This window comes from Pundamilia nyererei, unplaced genomic scaffold (assembly GCF_000239375.1).
Source record: "Pundamilia nyererei isolate P.nyererei 1_Seehausen unplaced genomic scaffold, PunNye1.0 scaffold00068, whole genome shotgun sequence".
Lineage (NCBI taxonomy): Eukaryota > Metazoa > Chordata > Actinopteri > Cichliformes > Cichlidae > Pundamilia > Pundamilia nyererei.
Genome location: NW_005187469.1, coordinates 1386593 through 1410898, shown reverse-complemented (window position 1 = coordinate 1410898; position 24306 = coordinate 1386593). Strand labels below are relative to the sequence as shown.

The 24306-nt window shown below is 38.7% G+C and overlaps 1 protein-coding gene across 1 annotated transcript in view; it reads right to left on the bottom strand.

Annotated features, from left to right (window-relative positions):
• LOC102199382 (sphingosine kinase 1) overlaps nucleotides 1–17773 on the bottom strand; it is a 39447-nt gene extending 21674 nt beyond the window's left edge. The window contains exon 1 of the mRNA XM_005736260.1: nucleotides 17016–17773. Coding sequence (XP_005736317.1) covers nucleotides 17016–17430 — 415 coding nt within the window. The 5' untranslated portion in view covers nucleotides 17431–17773. The remainder of the gene's footprint in view (nucleotides 1–17015) is intronic.
• Between the last annotated feature and the right edge of the window lie 6533 nt (nucleotides 17774–24306).

Here is a 24306-nt window from a genome sequence, read left to right as displayed (position 1 = left end):
AGATGGAGAGATGAATAGTTTTTGTTTTATTTTTATTTTTTTATGCACACACGATGCAAGGTTAATCAGGGTAATGTGTTTACATCCACTGTGCCAAGCTGAAATGCAAATTTGCATTGAGTTGGCTAATAATAAGGTCACCCCCTAGCATTTAGACATTTCAGTAAGGGTACACACATTGTACCAAGAAAGGAAGTAGTTTTTGTTGAAATGTCATAAAATATTAAACACAAAAGACACAGCACTAAATGTTCCTACATAAGAAAAGCCAGAAGCCAGGACACCTGGGAATCTGCACACTGGTATATTTGGAGATGCACGCACAAACAGTAGCCTTATCTCTCCTAACCAGCTTTGGCCTCGTGTAAAGGAGAGGATGGAGGTGCAAATATTGCTAAAATATTTCATTAATACCGCAACAGGAAGGAACCGATGGAGTGCAAGCCTGAATCGCCTGCATAGACCCAGCGGGATAAAAGGTCATGATAATGAATGCCTTCAGCGACAGACACATGGGCCATACACAGAAACACTTCCAGCATGAACTAGAGCCTTGAATGTTCTGCACATTAATGGGAACTGATTTTTGGCTGATGCATGCATGTGTTGACCCACTGTTTTTGGTATTTTTTCTGCATCAGCTGATCTTTTGCAAATTTTGTGCATTCTTTTAATGTGATAAATGTACTTTATTTAATCTGAATTTAATTTTGTGATATTACCTGTAATGTACCTGCAGCTGCTAGGAAATACAGCTCATTTACTTAAGAACCCACTGATAAGGAGACTTTGTGCACAGACCTGACAGAAAAATTTGTGGACGCAAGCAGAAACAAAGGTCAGTGGCACACACTAACTTAGTCCAATGACACAGCTTGCATCTCAAGATGAATGTGCATAGCTCTGAGCTCTTTGCTAAATTTTTAACTGCGGGGTTGATGCAAATTAGGGATTGAAACAGTTATCGGAGGGTTACAAAGATCTCACAGTGATCTTTTTAACACAGTGAAGAAGACTGGGTGTGGGGGCTTAAAAAAAACAGAGAAGAACTGCTGCTGGCCTTCTGTTCCTCTGAGGAGGACTAATTAGGTACAGCAATCCTGAATGCAATCTTTTCAGAGTGCTCTTTCAGTCAGTTTTTAAAACTCGAATCCTCGTGATGGAAGTGAGAGGGGACGTCCTTTTGAAGAGCTCTGACTCTAATCAGAGCAGCAGCATCCACCTGCAGTTCTTAGGCAGGGGCGCCCAGTTAAAGGAACGCTGACTTAAAGGGAAAGAACTGACTGACTGGATTTTGTATTTACCAGTATAAGGTAAATAAGTGCTCATTTTAATATAAAAATTACACATTAGCCTAAAAGGTCCATTTTATCTGAAAGATCATTACTTAATATGCAAAGTATAATACGAGCTCTGAGAGAGAAACGAAAGATGATATCATGGTGATATCTCAAATGTTTTAGAAAGTTATAGAAAGAACATTTCTTGCCTCCCCACACAAAACCCATAAGCAAACTACTTCATGAATTTTCCATCTCATTCCTCCTCTCCCTTTCAGTGTGTTTTTGTTGGAGGTCAGATGGGAAATATTTAAAATAAAAGGCAAAAAAAAAGCTCTGGTGAAGTTATCCGCTACATTTGACAAGCTGCAGCTAAGGGATCATTTTACAAACAGGTACGGGGGGGGGGGGATAAACTCTTCCAAAAATAGTGTGATCCATTAAAAAAAGTCTGGGCGTCATGCTATATTGTTTCAACTCAATATCCAAAAACCCTACAGTGATATTCCTGAGAATTCTCACACTTTGCATTGCAGTTGATTGGATTTTCATCCTAGCACGTCTGACAGCTGAACAACTGAAATGCTTTAGTGATGAGTGTGTCTAACTGGTTAAAAACCTAATTGACAGTGATACCGCTGGAATGCAGAGAAACCGGTCGGAAAGAGGTTTACACGTTACGGCACCTTAACAGTTTGACCTGAGGTGAACTCTTCAGGCGTTAAGTCTTTTTTCAGTAATCCTGAACTGAACCGTTGCCATAACTTTATACACACTGCTGCCACTTTATTAGCACTATCTAAGTAATATTGCAGCATCTGTGGATTAAACCGGTAATTCTGGAATCTGGACTATGTGGTGCAAAGCTCGATCTTTGCTCGTGCTTTAGAGCCAATAGACACACCTGAGTATATTTGCTTGTTTAATTTATTCTCATTTGTTATCTCATTATTAGTTTGCTGGAATAACTCAGAAGGGAACAGCAAATAAAGGAAAAATACAAGTGTCACAATGCTACATTTAAATCACAGTATAATAAATCAACATGAATCAGAATCCCCAAAGTGAGTAATTTTAAATATATTAAAGTATTTTAGTGACAAATAAAACTTTATCCATTAATAGAGGACAACCCACACTATCCCCACTATTATTTTCCTGTATAAGGTCATCAGTGCTCTAGACACTAAGGAGAGGTTGGGGACTTGATTTAAGAAGTAATATGACGTGGTTTTCTGTATATTTTCATTTCAAGTATGCAATTTCATTTTAATTACTTCTCATTTTTCCCAAGAATTCAATTTTTTCCTTTTATTTCAGTAAAGCAGAAGAACTGTTAAGTGTTACTCAATACCCGTGTCCTTGATTGTAGTAATTCCAGGAATACATGCACAGGTTCCTCTATTTTGTTAATCGACCAGACTCTCTATCCTTCCTCTGACCAGCTGACTCCTCGTCCTCTCTGTGCAAACTGACGAGGCTTCTGCTGAAAATACACCCAGGACTACTCTGACCGGTGTGAGAGCAGTTTCTGTGTCACTTCAGAAATGAGCCACACCACATTTTGGTGGAATTGCAAGATAATGCTTGCAATTCCACCAAAGCATTGGTACAATAAGCTCCAACTCAATTCAATTCAATTTATATAGCGCCAAATCCCAACAACAGTCGCCTCAAGGCGCTCCAGTGGCCAAGGCCGAGCCTGAACAAGTGAACTGTGCACAATTAAGTGCAGGGTTTCCCCTGAGCTGATGCTTTGTGGGATGGATGGATCCAGGAAACAGGAATACTTTTTTCTTACTCTCTCTGTTGTTTTATTACCTTCACAGTAACATAACCTAAAGTAATTAAGGTTATCTTCACTTCACTGGGCTCTGCTTCATGTATCTGAGAAGAGGGTTTACATATGCAGACACACATACAGGGAGGGAAACTATTGTGACTAAATGAAAGCAAAACGTATCAGCCTATCACTCTGAGATCATATAAAATGAGAGCATATAAATTAAAAAAAATAAAAAAAACATTTACACTTTTCTTTTTTCTTTTTCGGGTTAGCAGAAGGTCCTTCGGGTAACGGTAATGGCAGGTAAAACATGTATGTAACGGTACACAATAATCACATTAGTCTATAAACTGGCATTCAAGAAAGGCTGGTTATGTCTTTTTATAAATGCAGAGCGTTAACGTCACATTTCCTTGTATCATTCAGATGCAGTAATCTCAAAATCATAGCGACTGGACTCCTGAGGGAAAGACAAGAAAGTGCCCTCTTGAATCAGCTGCACGACAGCTGGCACCGAACGCCCTGACCTTGGTCTGTGTGCGTGTGTGTGTGCGTGTGCGTGTGCATCCCAACACCCACACAGCAGTTCTTGCTGGCTAAACCCAGTCCTATGCCACTTCCTGTGTGGCACCCCTCCTCTTCTACAAACATTCCAGAGGACACTATCTTCTCGTCTGTCTGTCCACGCTCCGGGTTTCCTCCTCTATCATTAACTCTGCTGCAGCAGCAACATGGCACTGAGCCAAAACATCTAATATAAGATGCAAAAGACTGTAGCAAATATATATTTTTTTTTTTTTCTAAACAGTCTACTGGTTGGAGTTTTATGACAGCAGATAAGCGTCGTGTTTGTTTATTTGCTGATGATCTGTATAGTCCTGATGAAAGCCCTGCTGACGCAAATGCCAATCAATTTATCATAAAAAATAAAGCATAAAAAAAATAATAATAACAATTGCAGCAGAAGTCAAACTGGAACATCTTCACACAATTGGTGAAAATTGGTGAAAAAAGAAACTCAGCATCTTGGATGAGGCGATTAAGGGAACTGTGTAAATTAAAAAGTAACCTCACAAACAACAATCAAGATACAAAATGACAGGAAACTTCCAACAACAAAGCTATGCTCTGCGCCTCAACTACGTTTACTTGATCTGTGATTACAGACGTCTCATCTCCTCTCTTCAAACCAACAGCATTGGAACCGTCCCAGATCTTAATGGAATAATCACTACTGAGCTATTCGCCACAGGAAATAACAACCTAAATGAAAGGGAAAACCCAGGAGCAGTAAAAAAAGAAAAGAAAAAAACATTTAAAAAAAACAAAACACATTTTCTGTGAAGGTTTCTTATAGTACCGGTAGCTTTCTGGGTGCATATATAGTGTGAGAACAGACAGCTTCCCTTTTCCTGCTGTATCTGCTTGTATAAACCAGACACAGACATGAATGTCTCATGGTAATCTTCAAATGCACTTATTCCAATTTTTTTGTGAAAACTTCTCCGGTCTTTTTAACTGAAGTTATATAAATTCAGTGTTTGTATTTAGGAAGGGACACAGGGATATTCATCGAGCTGCATCTTCGTTATTTCTGTGACCTTACATGGTCACTGTTTCTGTTTGAAGTGTGATCACTGCTCTACGACTCAGTCTGACTAACAGTGATGACTTGCACTCATCAGTCAGTAGTTCCGGTATCTCAGTTCCCCTTCAGCAGTGAAGTATGACAAAGCATCAACCGTCTGTGATTAGGAAATTATAATGTTGCAATTTTTGATGAAAAATTCCGAGCTTTTCATTACGCTTTGCTGAGCCCGCATCTTGGCCAGCATAAATCTGCAGATGGGACCAGTCAAACTGTCAAAACTCAGTGAAAACTGGGGATTTAAAGAGAGAGATGAGACATCGGGTTATATTTTGCTCTAAGTCTTAATGTCCGTTTCACATATAGGAAAAGATGACCATGATTCAGACAATGATTACAACTAGCCAAGAAGTAAAAAAAAAACCATTATAATTCAAAACTAAGAGATAGGTAACTACATATATTTACATATATTTGTGTTAAATTAACCCACAGAAGAGTCTATGAAATCCCAGACAACATTACATGACCTTTTTTGGTAGCTAATATTATTGCATAAAATTCACCTAAAGAACATGTAGAAGGAAAGACAGATACACCACAGGCTGTGCTCACACTTCTGCCTGTTGCTCAGTGCAGATTTGCACTCTAAGCCTTGACAACACCCATTAGGAAGGAATCCAGTTTCCACATTTAAGAGATTATTGGATTAACATCTATTTCGTACTGTATTTGACACAATACGTGCTCTTCCAGCTCTGCGCAATGTGACAGATTCAATGAGTTAAACTATTTCAAAATCAGTAATTCTCTTATGTCGCTCTAATGGGTTTTTTATTTTAACGTAGCCTACCAAAAACATGAGGTGAAACAAAAATTAAATAAATAGTGGAAGCCACTTTAGTGATTACATCTGAGAGAAATGTTTCTAGGGTTCTACAACTAATTGAATTTTAATCTCATTCATGATTTTGGCTTCCCACAATTAAATGAGCATGATGGAGCGAAATTTAAAATGCACCTACTTCTACATGAAACGCAAAGCAATAGAAACTCAAGCGTTTTCTAAATCAGAATGTGACAATCACAGCTGTTCCTGGACTAGTCTAGATAAGTAAGAACAAATTAAAAGACAGATATACAAACAGAACAACAGGGCTTGACAAGCTTGTTTGGAAATACTTCAGATTAGATAGAACCACCTGAAAACATACCACAAACTGCACTGTAATTAATGCATGAAGCCCAAGAAAAACAATGAAGTGGTTGCTACCATTAATTAACTACCATCACCTCAGACATCCATCAAAATAAGCCTGTGTAGGTTTTGAAAATACATGCTCAATCATCCAGGTAAGGAAATCCCAGAAAGTTTATTCTGGTCACTGAAGTCATCACAAGGACGAGTGACAAAATGTTTCTCCCACTGAAAACGCTACCTGTAGGTGAACAGGCTCAACTGACCGTGTATCCATCCAGCTCGCAAAGATGCGCCGAAACTGCCAACCAATCGCACCCATTTGGCCAAAGATGTGTTTTCCAACAAACACATACCTTCGCCAAAATATCTATCCATCTACCTACCTAAGAAGCTATGTGAATAAGGACGACCAATTTTTTTTATACAAAATTGAGATGTGAAGACGTGAGAGCAGTGTTCTGTTTACATGAGATGTCATTAAAATCAATAAATAGTCATGATAAATAAACGTGATCTCAATACTGAACAAAATGAGAGCCTTAATGAAAAGGGTGCAAAAATCACCATATTTTCCATGTTGCCATTAATTATGTTTTTGCAGTCAAATCAACGTGCAAAATCCTTTAAGTATACTTATTAGGATCCTATAAATTCATTACAAGACAAACTGTGGAGCATAATAAGCTAATAAACTGTTAGGACATTGAGTTTGTTGCATGTATATGGTATGGTTTATAATCCCAGCTGAACTGTGGGCTCCATCGTGGGAACAGTTCCTTAACTGTTTGTCTTCTTTAGCAAGTTAACTTTGGATAAGTGTTAAATGACATATCGTGCAGACGAGCTTCCGATACCAAACCTAAACTAGATTTTCTTCTTTGTTGGAATTCCAAACACTTGGTTTTGCATATTTTACTACAATACATTCCATTTGAGTTTGTTATTGTTTGTGTCTTTGTGACGTTGATCACACTATTGCATGCTTGCTGCTGCTTTCCTATTGGCTGGTTAGCAGCTGTAGGTCATAGTGGCAGTCACATTGTGAGTTGATCATCCCAAATTTCTGCCATTGTTTGAAATTCTTTTTGTAGAAAGATCGACCTCATACAGGAGACTGTGTGAGTTTCGAAGCCACGACAAACAGTATCTTTCACGCTAGTCATCTTTCATCAGCACAGTGTATACTCAGCTTTACCGTCTGTGTTTACCAATTTAAATAAATGAAACTTTCCATGCTTCAGAAAACAAAGTGTCCATTAAAGGCCCTGACAGAATATTTTAAAGTGATATTTTAGGTTAAGACTTTCCTTTTGAAACGGAATCATAGGCTCTGCCTTTAAAGAAACCACATCTCGTCTGACTGGAGCTAACTGCAGGAGCACTTAGCTGCACTGAGGTGATAACTCTTCAAGCGGTTTGTAAATCAAAGAGTGGAAGCTCCTCAAGCTCACAAGCAAATTTCTGCTGAGCCAGAACCACAAAGGGTGTGGAAGGCTGAGGAGCAGGAGGAGGTGGCAGTGGTTAGCCTTCTGTAAATCTATATTAAGTAAGGCAGAGAGTTTACGACACTGAGGTTTGAATTTAAATCACCCTGCATGTATATTACGCAGTTGCCCTTACTGTATCCTGAGCTAAGAGATAAATGGAAAGGTTGTGAAAGGAGAAAGAAGATGTAATAGCTGTCTGTCTGTGTATTTTAGGCCCTAGAGTGAGATTGGGGAAGGGAGGTTAGAAAACAACCAATAAGTAAGATACTTAACGTTATCCAAACTGGCCTTTAGTTCAATTTTTTTTATTTTTTTATTTTAACGTAAAGTCACAAGACAAGAGCACAAAAAACAAAACTAAAATGCAGCAATATACAAGAAAAAGTGTACACTGCTGCTGTTTGGAAGAAATGTAAATGTTTTCCACCTTAAAAAAAAACCCATAACCACATTTTTTTTTAAACTAGGAAAGACTGACTTACTCTTAGGTGTAGCAGCTGCTCTGCTGTAGCCTGAATGGACTGTGGTTGCTGCTGTCGGCGTATCAAAGAATGACTTGAGAAGCCTTTTCTGAGAATAGAAATCTGGCGAAGCACAGAAAACTTTCTGCACTCACTGCTATAATGTACAGAGAGTCATCTTCTTGTTTTGTATTCAGCTCCTGCATCTATATCCAAGTCTCACAGGGTTTCTTTGAAATGTATTGTACTGTTTGCATTTTTTCATAGTTAGACAGAGAGGGGCATTACGGACACAAAGCTGCAGCGAGCCTCAGTACCTACAGTGAGCTCCGGTGAGAGAACGAGACACTGAACTCGAGCTACAGACAGCACATCAAGTTCTATTGCTGCGTATGTTGGGTAAGGTCCACTGGGAGAAAACTGCTGCTGCCACTGCTGTCTGACTGCACACACCAATGCCTCCAACGCTGCAGTGAGAACTCATGAAGCTCTGCTTATTGTAGACTTCTCTTTTGATCCTGTACAACACAGACAACCTGCTATGAATAAAATATGTAGGTTCACTTCCAAGAATTGAGAAGCGTTATTACTACTGACAGTTCACGACCGATTCATCAGAAGAATGTGAACCTAAATTAAACATGCTTCTAAATGTGAGAAAAACCACACCCGGGTTGTTGTTCTGAACTTCTTCAATCTGACTAAACAAATGCCACGATTGAAGAACAGTAAAACTGCACTATACTGCCCAAACTATTCACTCATCAATCTAAATCAGGTGCTCAAATCGCTTCCATGGCCACGGGTTTATAAAGTCAAGCACCTGAATGCTTAAGCATATCAAAACAATTTGGACAATTTCACGCTCCCCTCTTTATTTGAACAATTTGTCATTATTCCAACATGACTGCACACCAGGTCCATAAAGACACGGATGAGTGAGATTGATGTGGAAGAATTTGGCTGGCCAAAAAGAACAGATAATCTTTGGGATGAATTACAGTGGAGACTGTGGCTGCGACAATAATAATGCAGAGCTTATTTAGTGAGCGTAACTTATCTTATTTTTTGTAGCTACAATTTACAGATGCCCATTAAACATACAAGAAAACACGGAGTTACTGTTCTAAATATAGGACAGCTATAACGATAAACTTGCTGAATGTGTGTGTGTGTGTGTGTGTGTGTGTGTGTTCGATGTGTGACTGCATCTGTTCAAAACGTAGACGTGCAGGATGGGCAGACTGCAGTCTGCAGCTTTCTCGAGAACCGCTCATCTAAAAATGAATGAATGACTGAACTCATTTGTCACAGGAAACCAAAGACAAACATAGAACGTGTGTGACTACATTCCTATAAAGTAATGCAAATATGCCTTTTTAAGGGTTAAGACTTGGTGTTAGGGTTATGCTGAGAACATCATATTTAGGGGTGACATGCTTGAAAATGATGCATTAAATTAGTGTCACCAAAGAGCCTGCCAAGCCTGTGTGTCTAGGTATGCTTCCCCTCCACAAACAGGGTGGAGAAGGTAGTGGTTAATTTAGGGGAAAGACTGGTTACAGTACATAACTTTTAGTTCAAATATGACCATCCCAAAAAAAAAAAAAGTCAAAGAAATGAGTGCACTTTCTCAAACGACTTGCAATAGACAAACCAAAGTTGACAAAGGCAAAAATCAGATGAAAACATAAATTTCTTGAAATACAAATACATGTATTTGTAAAATAGTGGCACCTGCTCTTTTTTTGTGTCTAATTATCAAATGTACTTATTGTGTTTGCATATGCACCCACACTTTTTGTACTTTGTGTTTACTGTGTACGTATTTACTACATTATAAAAAAGATCTGCGTTTTAAAATATGTATTTTTAAAATACAGGTCTTATGATGTAATGAACCCAAATTTGAAAATTTTGGTATGCAGGAGGAGTACAGCAGTGAATGTCTACAGTCAATTGTAAAAGAAAAACAAACAAACAACAACAACGATGGATCCAGCCTCTGTCAGAGTTTGAGCCTCCATTTCAGCAAGTGGTGTTGCAGATCTTGCCAAAAATGACGATAAACTGACTAAGAATTTACAAGAAAGCTTGGCTGAGAGAGTTCAGACTATGTTGAAGAATAAAGGTGATCATACTAAATATAGACTTTCAAGCTTCTTAGCATTGTTCAAACTCTGTTTCTGCCTTTTATACAGTCATTCCATGTATGTTTGCACATTTTAATAAACTACTACCCATGTCCCATTTTCCTACCAAATCATAAAGAAATGAGAGGTGACTCAAGATTTTACAGTAGCACAATGCTGTACGTGATTTTAACTATGAAAAGTATCCTGTGAGCACTCCCTGGTAGTCAAATACCTCTAAACGTTTGGTTTCTGACAGATGGTTTCTACTCTTCTCTTTTCCTTAATGCAGTCATCTCAAATACACAGCTCCACCCACCTGCTGTTCAAACCTTCTGTTTGTAATGGGCAGCCAATTAGAAGAAAGCTGGCTTAAATGGAGAGGAGTTAATACTGCTTATTTCATACAGTGATTGAACGGGAGTGCAGCACCAAGACCCAGTTTAAGACAAATAAGCATTATTTACAGATGTGAATCTCTGGTACAGTCCAAGAATAAAAACATTGAGTTTGCTAATAAGAACAAATGGTCGCTTCTAAAGATTGATCACTTGTTCATATAACATAGAACTCTACTTTGCACTTATAAACTATTGCAGCAGGACAAAAACCAGTGTCCCAGCTTCAACTTTCTCAGCCTGAGGTAACGTGTTAGTAACGGCATCGACTGGCTGAGAGAGGCCTGGATTTTGCAGCTAAAAGAAGCCATGCCAGTCCCCTCGAGAACATCAGATAAGATCCTTCAGAGCCATTTGCATTGTTTCACACTCATATTCAGTTACACCGCATTAGCACAAATCATTATCCTTGTAGTGACTCAAAACATTACCTTCAGTGTATCACTACAGTACTACCTGAACAAAACCCTTACTCATGATTTCAGTTACAGAGATAAATAATAACAGTCACAGCAGTGTTGTTTGTTCTATACACACAATACCTAAATTATCGTCCAAATAACGAAGGCTGTAAAGGAAAACTAGAAATTGGGGTCATGGCTGTAGCAGATGCTGAAATTCAAAAACGTCTGATGGTAAAAACACACACAAGCAAAATCATCCAGACAATGAGGAACTACAAGTGACAATGACATTGTCTCAAGAGGCCAAACAATGACACCGCTCTGCCCTGGAGTTCAACTCTGCACTGATGTTGACTGACTACAAAACCCATACTAAAAAAATATAAATATATATATATTAATTAATTTAAAAGAAAATGTAGTAGTGGTAGGACTGCAACTCTAAACTAAATGTTAGAAGAATTCAATGGCTGATGTTGTTGTTCTACAAATTAGTGCAAAATCCTAGTGACAATCTTAGTGACTGCATGATGCTAAGCAAAAAGTGTCTCTTTCTACACAAACAGCACATCATTCTACAGTCGACACTGAGCCACCAACATCACGAAAAACAAGCTGCTCCCATATTATCATCCATCTAGTATCATCACGTTTTCATTTTTTTTGTTTGTTCCTCAAGGACACACTATTCAGGTTTACAATGTGCCCCATTCAGTCATCCCTGTGAATAAACAGTTTGCTTGTTTGGTTTTGCTAATATGGTCGATTTGTTCCAAAACCCTTTATCACACTACACTATATTATACTGTTACAGCCATTCAAACTATGTCCACAGCAATATACTTGGGACCAAACACACAAGGAAGTTTTTCCCAACCAATTGGAATATATATTTTTTCCTAGCAACTGGTGGTAGCTGGTGGTTCAAGTCGCAGTCATGCATGACTTTAGCGATCCTTTTGCCATAGACTGACATTAACCTCCACCAATTACACACAGCCAGTTGGGGAATGATCATTTTTCCCCTCATGACTGATAGTTACTAAATGATTGCGTACAGGTCTCTCAACCTGTGTGAACAAAGTGACTTATGTCTGCAAAATCTCACTAAAGATGCCAAACAAATGGACAGAGCCATCTGCTGTGACAATACGGAGGGGAATAGAGTTTCTTTGAGTTTAGCTATTGTCCCTTTAATTTCCCTGTTTACCATTATTATGATTTGCTCTGCTAATATAAATGGCAATGGTAAATGAACTTGTTTTTATATAACGCAAGATACATGGGCATGTAGACTGGAGCAACCACAGGGCTACAGCTACACCACCTGGTTGAGATCTCTGTAATTTGATTGGGTCAGTTTGCTGAGCTAAGGTTTTTGTATCCTTAAGCAGCATTTTTGAATAGCACACTGTTCTCTTTCACGGGCCCATTTTTTCTGAGAAATAGCCTGTTTCCATTGTCATTTCTTTGTGTTTCATCATTTTTGTCTAATTTTAAAGCTCTCATAGATGTGTGTTGTTGTGTCACACAATCTTCAGGTTTTTATGCCATTTTTGGAAATTTGTGTAGCCACCAGTAACATTTTCGTTCACAGATTAAATGGAATTACAATAACTGCTGATTACACTTCCACTATATACACACTGCACTGCAGTGCTGCAGTTCATTATCATTTGACATCAGCAACCACATGCTCGAGCGAGATGACAATATATTCTGTCGGGTTTAATCAATACTTGTAACCTCTCTGTCTGATACCATCGCCTTCCTTATGATCATAATGCTGTCAACAAGTGAATTCAGTCTTTTCATTCAAATTTTATGTTTGTAACCTCAGGACAATACCATTAAGAAAAAAAACACAGGTAATGCAGCTGAGGTGTCAGTTGTAATTTCCAAAGAAGGAATGTATCAGTCTTTTTTGGCGCCATCGTGGCGAGTTGTTGACTCATCTGTCACCTCGTGTCATTTTTTCAAAGGTTTCACATCATCACACCACAGAGCTAACCGACAGCTGGTAATGACCTGCAATATATTGTTCACTTCCTTTTTCTGAGCAAGCAACGCTGTGTTCAATGTCTCTCAATGAAAATACTTTAATTGGAATACAACAGTGAGAATAAGTACGACAGACTATTTCATTGCATAATTACAGCGGTATCATGATCAGCCTGTGACCTAACCAATTCTCTAAGCCACAAAAAAAGCACCAAGTGGTGGTTTCAGTCATGCCTCTAACAGATGTTTGGATAAATGATCATTATCATGCAAACTAGTATGTGTGATCTAAAGTGCAGCTGACTCAGTGTCAACCATTAGAGCAGAGAAGCAATACTGGACAAGTTGAGCAGACATGAAATATGCCTATATAAGCTATCTCACAAGGAAACAAACACAAGGAAAATGAGTGTATAGAAAATAGATGTTTTCTGAATAACTCTTTGAGCACACCTGACATTAAGCCAATGACACAAGCATCAATACTGATGGAGAGGTCAGAAAGGATTGCATTGACCTCATTTAGAGTAATGGTTTGGATGCAGAGCTCCTGAACATGATTTAGTATGGTTCATGAGGCCTCGGGCACAATGAGTAACTAACTGGAGACACCCTTTCAGGCTGCAATCATATTAGCCTGTTCCAAAGATACCAAAGACCCTGCAGCTACAATGAGGTTTGAAATTACCACAACTGACTGTGAAAATGTTCAGAAATCTAACACATCAGCAGGTAGCGCTAAAATAGACTCATTTTCAGCTGATATTTTATTCTCAGTACTTCTATTTGATTCTTTATCCTACAAAACCCAGACAGGTGACAATAATTGAAAATCAGCATTCAGGTGATTTCATCGAGGAGTCATTAATCTTTTATTATTATTACAACTATCAAATATAAGAGGAACACTTCCTCACTCCAATGTTTCTAGACCCCCAAATCAGTAACTAGCAACTAAAATTAAAATATCAACAATTTATTATAATATAAGGTACCAATAAACCAACAATGTTTTGGTCATTTTGTATGAAAAAAAAAAAAAGAAATAACTGACTAAAAAATTACCCCAGCAAGTCATATAGCATAAACAGTTTGCCACAATCAACCTGTCTATTTTTCCGCATTTGAAATGGTGTGAATGTAAAAACAATACTTCGTGCATACTATTTTTTACTGCTTGTCAGTGTAATGAACAGTTTCCAACTCACACAGAAAGTAAGAAAGGAATAGACATACTGTAAGTCTGTAACAGCTCCAGCTAACTAGTTTGCAACCAACAGCAGCAACGAAAGCATAGCACCCAGATCTAACCTCAGCAGGGAGCATATCCTAGTAAGCATACATAATGCAGCAGAAAAGCTGGCCATGGACGCAGACCGAGAATCCCAGCTGCACGCAAAAACAGCCAAGGAAAGAGGCAATCAAGATCAACTGGAAAATGTATAAGAATCAAGAACAATAAATCAATCAACAAATGGAGCTGGAGTCTACCCCACCTGTGGGACAGGTTGCCAGTCTGTCACAGGGCTAACACAGACACAGATTTATTCACGCTCACACCTTACAGTAAACCAAACACGCAATTATCCTAATAATTAACCTAACATGCATGTCTTTGGACTGTGGAGAAGTGGAGACCATGCTAACTCCACACAGAGAGGCCCCAGCTGTGAGGTGATGGTGCTACTGAACAATAATAATAACAACAACAACAACAACAACAACAATAAAAGAATAATAATTCCAAAAATAGGAAAGTTTTTGACTATGTAAAACCAATGTATTTGGTAGTCAAGGTAAGTGTAAGAGATTAGAAAGAACTCAGCAACTATCTGGTTTACACATCAACACCTCTTGCAAACATGTGAGATAAATTTAATCTTTACCAAAAAACTCTTTATCTAACAAAGCTTTTCCTATCTCTTTTGTATTGTTATGTAAAACATTCTTGGGTTTCTTGAAAGGCACAATACAGATCTACGTTATTATTAATTATTATTAATTATTATTAATTATTATTAATCAAACCTATTGTTTCACAAAACACCTCATGCAAACATGGAAAAAAAACTACAAGTACTACAACCAAAAAGAAATAGCATTCAGTGGAACTTCAAAATGATTTATCTCTTTTTCTTTACTTTTGCTTGAAACTGAGCAGCCATCATTGCAACAATGACACTTGATGTGTTAAATTAGTCAGTAGTATACAGCGTGAGAAGCAAAAACTAGGCCAAAAACAAAGCATTGGTCTGAATAAACCAGTGATAAGAGAGGCAGAGCTAGATCAGGTGAAGTCATTGAGCCTCTTTTATTTGGGTTGCTGTCCCAACCTGGGACACTCATTCAGTCACTGTATCGGATTACAACCCGTGCACTTATATTACAACACATTTCAAAGCAAATGATACTTTCCAGAGCTACTAAAAGTCTACTCTCTTCTCTTCTGGCAATGACAGGCAGAGCAGAATTGCAGTATATTTTGTCTTGTTAAAAATAAATTTTGTGGAAAATGCTAACTGGGTCACAGTGCTCTATGTGAAGGAAATAATATGTATGACAGAAAATAGAAAAAGTGTTTTAGATTTTTGTTTTTTAAGGACAAATAATTTCTTTACTTATCTTTAGTATAATCGTGGGTTATAGAACAGCTCCCACTGGAATGATCATACGTCTTAGCATTACGTTAACAAAAGAAGCAATCAATATTGTCTCATGTTTCTCAGGTGTGTTATTATGTCAAGTGGGTTTGTTTGCAGGAGGCTGAAAATACTGAACTGAAAAGTGACTCTCCATAACACACCATGACTATTGTTTTATCCATGTAAGCAGGAGGTTAAATATGATAAAGCAGAACTGATAGTAAGGACTCTGTACAAGACATACCTCTTTACTGGACCTTAACTCAATAGCAGAAATAATCCCTTGTGGTTTTTTCAGGTTTCTTAAAAGATCCTGAAACACGACTCTGTTTAGACTGGCTCTTTTGTTTTATTAATCCAAGGAGCAGTTTAAAGGTATTCGGGAGAGATCTGACAAAGTGCCAAGAAACCTGTTTGGTATAGGAAATGAATAAGGATACTAACAGCTAAGTAACAGTGGTGCTTCGGGGAAAAATTTACTGATACAAGAATAAGCCAAGAGAGACAACCAGTGGGCCCTGTATAGTAAACATTAAGTGAAATTGTACTTTACAATTTCATAGAACCTGAAAAGTGAGAAATGCATTTTAAAAAAAAGGAAGACAAAGGTGAAGTTTTAAGGTGATGACTCATCATTGGTACATTACATTGCTTTTAATGACCACTTAAGGCTTTAACAATCTAACAGAAACTGAACAGAAATAAAAGCCACCTTATATTTAATCATGCTTCTGGTATTTGTGCAATTGTGTTAAAAAAAACAACAAAGAACAGACTTAGTGATTCATCACCTTTTTTAATCATAGGGTAAAAGCAGTTAAAGCTCCTCCCACTACAATCCATGACCATAAATAACACAGTATGACTGTAACAAGATAATAAGCTACTCTGAGTAAAATTAATTTTTAATCAATTAATTTTCAAAAATGTTCAACATTTTAAGGTCAAAGCTTCCAGCTTGTGAGGATGCACCGCTTTTCTTTTTCATATGGCAGCAAACTTCTAACTTTTTGGACTGTTTAACATTTTACAGACCACAAATATGTTTGAGCTTACCTTTAAACACAGTGCACTGTGTGCCACTAAAAGCCTTTATATGCTGGATTAAAAGAAGATGTAGGTCAACACCTACATAGATTTTGAAGTAGGTTAAATAGTGTGTGTGTGTGTGGGGGGGTAATTAACTGAAATAGAAGAAATAGAAATAGAAGGTGACTTACACGATGTTTTGCACTTACAAAACGAAGAAACGAAGTAAAAGAGAATAAAATATTAAAAAGTGTCTTGTTTTAGTCTTTTTTTAAATTATATCAGCAAAACGAGGCGAGGATAACTGAGCATACTGATTTTAGATTAAGCCTAGCTTTTAACATGTTAGCATTTTGCTTATACGCAAACTGCCTACTTTTTGATAAAATATACATAAAAAGGCGGCACCTTTCTCGTTTCACTAACCTTTCTCTTTCACCAGTGAGCAAAGGTGTGGGTTAACAGTCATTTGGTGACGACTGAAACTCATATTTGCCTCAGTATCACAGTGGTATACTCATTCAGAGATGAATGTAATTGCAGCGTGGGATCCTGCTTCTATCACTACCTGCAAACTTTCCGCTGTCGTTGCTATCCAACACTCACCGTTTCTAGGGAACTGTTGCCGGGCAGAGCGCTCTCGGACAGCGCGAGCCCACTTCTCTGCCTCCTCCAGGTTAGCTTGCGGGTCCTGGAGCGAGGCGAGCCGAAAGCCCTGCTCCACTCTCTGCCGCGATACCTTGGAACTCATCCACCGCCGTTTGAGCGGGTAAAAGTAGGCGACTAAGTACGCTGCCTTATCCGCACTGTCATTTCCCCGGTAAGCCCGGCAGCCGACACAGTCCTTCAGACTGAGCACCACCTTGTTCCGTCCGACAGGTGCCGACGTGAGCCTCTGGACGACGAGGTCCTTCTCGGTCAGGATGACGGCACACCTGCCTTTTCGGTTACTGGTCCCCGTAAATTCCCCGTACAGCTTCACCAGACTGGTGGACTCCAGTTTAGCTCTGCATTGATCCATCCTGAACAGACGCCGGACCGGAGAGACCGGGACGCAGAGGGGGTCCGGGAAGCAGAAGAAGCAGCCACACAGTCACATAGCTAACGTGAATGATGCGAGCAAAGTAGACCGGAGGACTGACAGGCTGCTCCGGACCGCTGTGAAGACTGACGGAATCAAACGCTACATATCCGGTGACATTTCAAAATAAGAGCCCCAACACTGAAAGCGTTGCAGCTCCTTGTGGGACGCTGCCTAAGGTTTCAAGTTATCGTTATTTAGGAATTGCCAGGGTTTAGTCAATGGCTTATCGTCAGAAAATAAAAACTTAGATATTTCACGCAGTCACAATATTAATATAAATAAAATTATTTAACACTACAAAAATGTAAGTTTGTTGTTTTGTTGTGGAGCCATTTCTGGTATTTCATGGATCATATGACTAAATGAAATCCAAATTTTAAAAGTATTTTCAAACTACTAACAGGATAAAGATAAAATAACTAATTGATGACTGAAAGTTTAATTAAGAAAAAAACAATTAAATATCTCTAAAAAGTAAGATATTCCAATAAAATGTTATTTCTTTTTTCCTTTATTGCCAGCTAAAAACAAGTTTCTGCTATAGGAGAATCAGTCACCTTAACATTGCTTAATCGACTTAAATCAAAAACCTTATATTTTTTGTTTTGTGTTTACCGAGTTTTTATTTATGCGATTTCATAGATAATAGCATTTACAGTCCTGGTGAAATCAAAACCTGTTTTCCTTTAGCTTTATTCAGGTCCGTGAAACATGCACATTTATTTATTTATTTACAGATATACCCTCATCATCCGCTGTATGTGATTTGTATTACGCAAAATCCAGCTTTTATTTTTAATTCATCCCCACATTTGTCGGTGTTTTTCTTTGTCTGTCGCTGGCTTCATATTCAGTTTTCACTGAACTTTGCTGTGCAGTAGTTTTCTCCGGCTGCAAAAGTCGCAGTATGCTGCCCCCTAGTGTTTATGAGAGTGGAGTAACTGTGTAAAATTTTTTTTTTTAAAGTCCCTGAACAAATAAAACTGAACTGAGTAACAATTACGAACAAAACACAAACATAGAACAGATGCGCGCCTGTCATCACTGTCATCACAGCAGAAAACCACTGACCACTGAGGCATTCAGTAATGCAGGTTTTTAAACAAGCACATGAAGAATAACTTAAGAGTTAAAAAAGAAACTACCTGCACAACTTACTTGTCCTGAACACACCTATAGAGAAATGTTTAACATGTTTTTTATGTTTCCTTTGGAGGCGGCTGTGCACTGTAAAAAATCGTCTACAAATTTTATATCAAGTTACTGTAAAACATTTATAGTATTTCTACTGAATTTTAATATATAGTATTATTACTTTATTTTATATACCTTTCCAGGATGTAAAAAAAAACCCCAAAACAATAAATAAATATAAACATCATATAGCTTGCCAATAAAATAGTTAAGGACATCACTGCTTTAAGTGGCAGCTTGTAAAGTACCTACATTTTAAAAAATACATCTTTCTTACAACCTGGCTTATTTCATTGATGTTTGCGGACATTCATTCATGCACAGTTCTCTTACGGTCCTGCCACAGCATTTCAGTCAGATTAAAGTCTTTACTTTCACTGGGCCATTTAAACACCTTGAGGTATTTTAGCCAGTCTGTTGTAATTTTGCTGTTGTGATTGCAATTGTTTCCTTTACCTGACCCAGTTTTGGCCTCACAATTGACCCGTAGAATACTTTAGTATGTAGATAAGTTCATGATCTCCATGACTGCAAGGTGTCCAGATCCCGTGGATGCAAAACAAGCCCAAATCCTTACCTTTATACCACCGTGCTTGGTGTGTGTTTGTGCTCATATGCTGTGTTTGGTTTACCTAACATGGCGCTGTTCAAACAGCATTCCCACTTTGTTTTCTTATCTGAAATGGAAATGAATGAATGGATTTAAAAAAATGAGTTTAGCTCAAATATCTCTTTGTGGGCTGAAAAACAGAAACAGAGAGGAGGTCTAAGAGTCTAATTTCATCTGAGACCACTTGTTAAGAAAAACGATGAATAATTATTGTGGATTAAAGATGCCCTTTTCTGATAATCGCTTGTGGGGCCATTTGGGCCAAGCAAAATTTAGTTGTGACCACAGACCTGTTGAAAGTGGGTCTCACGTGATGTGATGCTTTACACACATCGTTTCATTTGTTGTTGTTGTTTTTGTTTGTTTGTTTTCTGCGCTCAACATACTCAAAAGGGAAATATTTGTACCCTTTTTAACCGCCTGTCTTTGTGTCTGTTTTATGGTCAGTGAGAAGCAGGCAGTCCATAGATCTACTGAAACCTTCTGGGGAATGCACATTTGTAAAAACGTTAAGAAAACACCTGAGTGGATTCCCAACATGAAGAAAAAGCTACGATCATAGTATTTTTTTATTGTCCTTGGGCAAGACACTTTACCCTACCGCCTACTGGTGTTGGCCAGAGGGGCCGATGGCACGATATGGCAGCCTCGCTTTTGCCAGTCTGCCCCAGGGTAGCTGTGGCTACAACTGTAGCTGCCTCCACCAGTGTGTGATCCGGCGACCGCACAGGCCACTGCATGACAGAATAACAGCTCACTGCTTCTTCTCTAAATAGTTCCTGCATAGTTTGGAGCTGTGCTTTGGGTCATTGTCCTGTTGTTTGAGAAAACTGTCTCCAACAAAGTGGCAGCCACAGTGTTTTGGCAAAGGTTTGCAAAATGGAATGACAGACTTTATTGTTCAAGATCAATTTTATCCTGTGCATAACTCGCACTTTACCACCAAACATTTCCTCCATCACCCTCATCAAATGGAGTCCAGCACTCGTCCAGTATCCGTTTATGTTTTTCCACATTTTGACCCAAACACCTCCAACTTTTATCAAAGATCCTCTCTTCAGTGTCTGTGTTCTTTAACTAGCTTAATTCTTTCCAATCTCAGATATGGCCCATTTTGCAACGTTACAAGTCCAGCATCCAGAACCCATTTCATCAGTGCTGACTTTGAGTCATCATTCACAGGACAAGGACACAAAAGAAGACTCTGGAGACAAGTAGAATTAACAAAAAGTGAGCAGTTTGATTAGACGGCTTGTAAAAGTCCACAAGGGCACAGAAAGGAACCAAAAGGGCCGGATAAATGGCTGAACAGGCACTGAGGCAAAGAGCAAAGGAATGACAGGACTGTGACACTCACTCACTCACTCACTCACACTGAGGGCTAATCAATAGAATGAGATGCTGTGGAAACAAGACAAAGGTGAAACTAATGAGGATAACGGCACAGAGGAAGTAAAAATAAGTGCAAAACACAGGAGATACACGACTACCAAAATAAAACAGGAAATAAGAAACAAAAACTGAAACAGGTGTTCACAGAGACTTTACAGAATGGATGACTACAGATGAAGCACTGAAAGAATGAATAAACTCAAACTGCTAACAGAGAAAAAACACCCAGAACATAAAAGTAAGAGAATACAAGTGAAAAAGCTTGAAATCACACTTACACAATAAACAACATTAAGGACAAGACACCCTGAAATCCAAAAACAGACAATAATTTTGTTTTTGGATTCATACATTTCTAAAACGAATAAAACCTCAGATTCAAATCCCAGAATCATGACACTTTGATGGGTATTTTATGTATTGAAGCTTTTGGCTGAGAACTTGTTAGGTCACCTGTTTCTTTAACTGGAGATGCACTTGTTTGTCTGTTTTGTACTATGGGCTTCCTCTTCTCTTTCTACTGTAGTTAGAGATACTTTGTGCTTTTATGAGTCCACACTTTTGTATGTGTTCGCTTTTGGTCGCCAGCCTGTCACAGCTCAACTAACTACACTTATTCTTTTTAATGACCCACGGTGTTAATGAATTGGAAAAGTTCTTGTTATACATGTATAACAACAAACTATTCTAAAACATGAATAGTTAAAGGAGCATGAAATAAAAATGTAACAAAAAGGAATTAGAATAGAATATTGCATAAACATGTACCAGAGACCCAAAAGTTTTGAACTGTGTCATTTGGGGATTACATTATCTTCTCATTTACAGCATAATGGCTGGTGTAATGATAGGCTGTCCATTTAAAAAAATATAAAGAACTCTAAACGTTTGGCTTTTACTTGATGAGGCTAGTAGCAAATATACAGAAGTGTGCTTCTATTTTAGCTGTATTTCCTGAAACGTGCAAACATGCATGGAAATGCAGCATGAAAAGAAAAACCAGAGTTTGCACAGTTTTGTAAGTGTGTTTGGGATCATGGTCATGCTGAAGAGTACACCAATCAGACGCTTTCCAAGTAATATTGCATGGTGGTACTTTTTTGTGTTCATAACTCCATCAATTTGAACAAGATCTCCATCACTACCGGCTTAAATGAAGCTCAGAAAAAAACTCAACACAGGCTCCACAGAGTTTTACAGATGGCTGTAGACACTCACTCTGATGCCTCTCTGTTGACCTTCTCCTCATATTTCCATCAGACTTGTTTCCACTAATTTTCAGTCCTGTTTCCCTTCCTTAAGAACGGCTGCTCAACAGGTGCCATTTCTTTCTTGAATGCAACACCTGTGGATTAATTTGCATTATTATCTTCAGTCTCCTTTCTTTTCATCTCTGCAGGTACAATAAAAATGTTGTATTCAATCTTTCTTATCATATGAACACAGCAGCTGCTTCAGATGGCCAACAGATGGCAGTGTTAGCCTTAGAAAAAGACAGTTGATGGCCACAAAAGATGGTTTAAAGTACAGAGACTTTTAAATGTGACTATCACCAAGCAACATGAAAAACTGAACAAAATTTCTGAGCTGTGCAAATGAACATATTTTTTTATTTCATTTTTCACAAATGATATCTGGAAACCTCAAAGGCAGTTGTTTCAGGTATGTTTTCTAGCACTGGCGGTTTACCTGATTACCTTCCACACAACAAATGCATCATACGAGGTGCATTTGTTGTGCAAAAGATCACTTTCAGTACATGAGTTTATTACTTTTCAGTGTGCACTGCATAATGTATTTTGTCATCGGCGCTGCTATAATACATTTCTGTCAACATACGTTATGTCTTATTATTGCAGGAGAAAGATGAGAAGATAATAAGAAGTTGCCTGATTTCTCCTTGGTCAAATCAAAGTCGTTCTCACATTTTGCTCCCGGCACTGGCACATCATCCACAGAAGGAAGGAGGGGAGTGGGAGGAGGAGGAGGTAAACATATAGCTATACAGATGGGAGTTAGTGGTCCCAGTAAACACCTGGAGCCAGAGGGGAAATGAGATGATCTTATTCACATGCAAGTCTTGTGCTGCTAAAATTGCACAGCTTTTCATCCACTTCACACCAGAAGATAGGTAGGCATCACCTTTATTGCTGCTTTAGCTGTGAATAATTTTTTTTCCCTCTCTGCTGACATTCAGGGTTCACTATGAACATGAACATATTATGTAATTTACTGCAAGGGGAAAAGAAAATGCCTCTGAAAAACGTACAACGCAAAATCATTACTCACACTCTGGGCTTCACAACAAAAGAGCCTTTTCAATCCAAACTGCAGGGTAGATGCTTATTTCCTAAAAGCTATTGATTGAAAATGGCACAGCTGAGGAGCGGCACAGGAGCCGTGAATGGAGACAGTAGAGTCTCACTTCCAGCCTTCTCCAGCTGTGAGCACTATTGCCGCCTGGTATTGAAGGAGGGGAAGAGGGCCGTCCCTGCACACGGTGTTTTTCATGCCACTTGTGAGACACTGCTGTCACTCCCACAAGAGATTGAGCATATAGTTTCGAGAGTTTTCCTTTCAAAAAGGCCAATGAACACGACCGTGTCTTCGCTGTATGCTTCCACGTGTCCTGGTTTGATGTAATTGCCATCACTAGCTATCCACACCATCTGGTTTCATCTCCTGAGCATGAACCCATTGGCACAAGCTTAATAACTGATAAGCAGCCATTATCTGTTGTTAGGGCAACTCGGTGCAGATGTCAGCTTAGTGCATATCAATACAGTCGATACATTACCCTCATTATTGCTTATATAACGTGCAACTCAGAGAGCTACTCTGCCCTACCACCACCCCACACCCTTGACGCGCACACAAACACAGTGACAGATAACTGAGTGGGAGGAAGGAATGTCATATACCTCAGAATTTAGTTTGCATTGGCATCCAACATGACAGATTCCCTGTCTGGGTCGCTTAGCACTGATGGCTCGCAGAAAGGTTTTGCCTGTCTGCCTGACTCTCCTTCAGTTGCCCCTTAATTCTGCTCTGTTTCTTCGGATGCCCACCCTCCCCTTTGTCAAGGAGATGCCATAATTATGTAAGACTTATGTAAAGCTGTCGCTTGCTGGCAAACAATGAAATATTTCTAGCTCTGAAATCATAGGTTTAATGGTGATAACCATGAGAAATGTACACCCACGCATTGTGAAATGTATCATTTAAAACTAATAAAGTTGTCATTGGCTGTGTGCTTCATGGAAAGTTAAATATATATGCCTGTGTAGTGTTAGCAGCTCAGTGAAGCTGCAGGGACTCTGTTGTGCTTTGATGCCAGCATGCTAACATAAGGGGGCAGTTGCAGTGGAGGCTGCTGTGACACCCTTAATATAAACGAAGTAGAGTGGTGACAATTACTCTGCACATGCTCAGTTGCACTCTGTCGCTGCCTGTGGAGCAGCAGCAGGATCATTTTTACCGTGGGAGATTTCAGAAGTCTTTTAAAGTGTTTTAATTATTAGATTGACAGTTTTTTTTCCCCTCCTCTCGGAATTTTTCATGTGTTTAAATTCTAATGTCAGCAAGTATGCAAGATGACATGGCTGCAACACTGGGGT